Source organism: Nanorana parkeri, unplaced genomic scaffold, assembly GCF_000935625.1.
Source record: "Nanorana parkeri isolate BGI_ZX_2015 unplaced genomic scaffold, ASM93562v1 scaffold80, whole genome shotgun sequence".
NCBI classification, from domain to species: domain Eukaryota; kingdom Metazoa; phylum Chordata; class Amphibia; order Anura; family Dicroglossidae; genus Nanorana; species Nanorana parkeri.
The window spans coordinates 2,256,288-2,259,199 of record NW_017306348.1 but is presented as its reverse complement, the minus strand read 5'-3'; the positions used below and the strand labels follow the sequence as shown (position 1 = coordinate 2,259,199).

At 43.6% G+C, this 2,912-nt stretch overlaps 1 protein-coding gene across 1 annotated transcript in view; it reads right to left on the bottom strand.

The window, feature by feature from the left end:
- LOC108804965 (galectin-4-like) overlaps positions 1–2,697 on the bottom strand; it is a 29,486-nt gene extending 26,789 nt beyond the window's left edge. The window contains exon 1 of the mRNA XM_018576901.1: positions 2,569–2,697. Coding sequence (XP_018432403.1) covers positions 2,569–2,613 — 45 coding nt within the window. The 5' untranslated portion in view covers positions 2,614–2,697. The remainder of the gene's footprint in view (positions 1–2,568) is intronic.
- Positions 2,698–2,912: the final 215 nt, after the last annotated feature.

The window sequence follows — 2,912 nt, the reverse complement described above, 5'->3', positions numbered from 1 at the left end:
CCAGCACTTTTTTTTGCAATGGTACATGTCCCCCATGGCAGTGCCAAGCTCCCCGTGCCTTTTTTTTTAAAGTAGCTTGCCTATTAGCCCTAAAAATAGCCAGACATTCACTAACAGATGTTGTCTGTCATAGACTTTATTGGGATTCCCCTCTATGTTCAGAGTCAGTGAATTTCAAACCGGATTTGTGAACCCTTGCAAACCGAACCTGGGCAGATTTACTCCTCCCTAAACATAAGGGGCGTCCCTTTTTGCCATCTGGAGGGAAGTACTGGTTTAGGGTTGGGTGGTGATTGGGGGCAGGGGGTGAGGCCTCTGCATCACCCCCCCTGCCCAGCTCTGGCTTTGGCCAGGGACTCGCTCAGCTCCTGGCAACCAGTGATGTCACTGGATGCCAGGAGCTGAGCATGACACTGGCCAGAGCATCCCAGGTTGCTAAGAGCTGGGCGGGGAGATGTGTATGGCCATCACACATCTCCCCTCCCGGCTCTTAGCAACCTAGGATACTCTGGCCGCAAAGGGGGCGGCAGGCACACGGTAACCATTGCACAGCAGAGCGGCCATGCCACTCTGCCTGCTGTACACCCACTGACCCAAAAAGATGCCGCCTGAGGCAACAGCCTCAGGCTGCCTCATTATAGAGATGGCCCTGGCATTAATGCACATCATTTAATGTGCCACAAGCAACCAAAGTTGTCTGATTCACCCCTAAGAGCTTTGACTTCACTCTGACATTCCTGATCTTCATACTTGTTCTGGACCAGTATCTCAATGACCTGAAGCCAGACAGCCAGGTAACTAGCATTTTCAGAAATAGCTCAGCAACGGCTCCCTCCAAAATAATGCAAAACGTCTTTTGTGCAACAGCACAAGAACAGCATAAGAATCACTCAGTAGTAATTAAAGAGGATCGAACTTCTAGTACTTAACATACAATTTTATGCTGTGGACTGCACTTTGCTTTTGCCATTATAAAGGGTTAATTTACTATACAAACTGCTGTCCCCATCTGATTTTCTGCTCTCATTTTTTCCTCTTAGTCAGACCAGTTACAACACCTCAAATATGTTCCGTCTGATCTGACGGACACACCCTAGACTGCTGAAAACGGGGGAAGATAGAAATCTGCCTTTCATCTACATTTGATAAAGGAAAATTAAACTACATAGTCTGAAATGTGAAGGCGATTATATGAAACGAATCCAGAAAATGCCTCAGACCCAGAATCACAGCAATAAAATACAATAAAATACAATAATAATAATTATATATATAATATATGATATTATATTTCATACAGCTATAGAAACTGTACGTGGGATAGTCCAGGTACAGTACTGCCCTATGTTCTGCGTCAGTAACGGTACATGTTCTACACACCGACAGATAAAAGAAAATGAAGGATTCAGTATACTGTATATATGGCATGTAGAGGTTTATGCAAATAAAAAACAAACTCTATATTAAAAAAATTCCTTAAAAAAAGTGCAGATATGACTTAGCTGACCACACACACCATACAGTCTGATTGTACAATCACCTTTAGCTCTACCATCCACTTTGTATTGCAGGAGCCTGATTCCATGCAACTTGAATGCATTGTTTAGAACTTTCCTTATATTACATAGTTTTGGGGAATCTACAGAGATTGTACAATCTGATTGTATAGATTATAGCCAGATATACTTTGCACGTTTATTATGTTATCTTTACAAGGTAAGATTCCAGGTATTAGAGGCTCAGATATGAGATAATAGGAGGGGCAAAGGGCTGCGAGGGAAAAGGAATGGCGCTTTATCCTGTGCAGATTATAATACGAGAGATAAGAAAAAGGGGGAGCAGTTCTATCCTACCCCCTTGATATCACAAATCGATGCATGGTTCCCCCTGTACACCCCTGTCACGACAGCCTAGGCCAAATGTACTCTTTGCTTTAGGATTCTATAAGGAGATCTGGAAAACATGCTCTGTTATTGGCTTTTATGGAGGCTCAAATATGAGATAATCGGAGGGGCAAAGCGTTGTGAGGGAGAAGAAATGGCGCTTATCCTGTGCAGATTATAATAAACCGAGAAATAAGCAAAAGGGAGTTATAAAGGGGACCCCTTGATAGTTATGCATGGTTCCCCTGTGCACCCCCGTAATAATAGCCTAAGCCAAATGTACTATTTCCTTTAGGATTCTATAAGGAGATCTGGAATGCATGCTCTGTTATTGGCTTCCATTGACTGGTTCCGGAGACAAATCAGCGCAGACTTATTTCATTTGCATAAAATGTACAAAAGGCGAATGTCTTTAACAGAGAGACCACCGATGGGGTGGCGGCATTGTGGCATTGTCACAAGTAATTTGTCTTGTCTTCTGCACCTTCTGTGGATTTGGGGATGTTTATAACCCTTTCGTATGTCCCGTTGAGTTGAGCGAGTGCCCCTCCCCAATACTTGGAATATCGTCATATTTACTTTGGCATTTTTTGAAGGATCATAGAGTATGATCTGTGCCAAGCTGACCGTTTCTAATTCTGGAGATCAAATTTAATGTCATGTTAGTTGCTCAGATCGTACTTACAGGATTGAAGGCAGATTGGTAGCCTGGAGCTGGTACATACGCCATGTTTGCTGGTGGAGTATACTTCGGAGTGGAATCTGTTCAGGACTTGAGTGATGCTTTTTATCATGTGAGAAGAGGGCTGGGCAGGCCTGTGAGGTATCTTCCTAAAAACTTGTATATCCAGTTTACACAGCGAGCTGTGAGCCTAGAGAGACGCCTGCTGGCACATACATGTACTGGGAAAGGAAACTTTAGTCCAGTGAGTAAGCGCTCAGCAATTCCCACTCAGAATACTGGGAGGAAATAGCGAAGGGAAATAGGAGAGTTTTGTGGTGTAACTATCAACGAACTTTCCGAGCAGC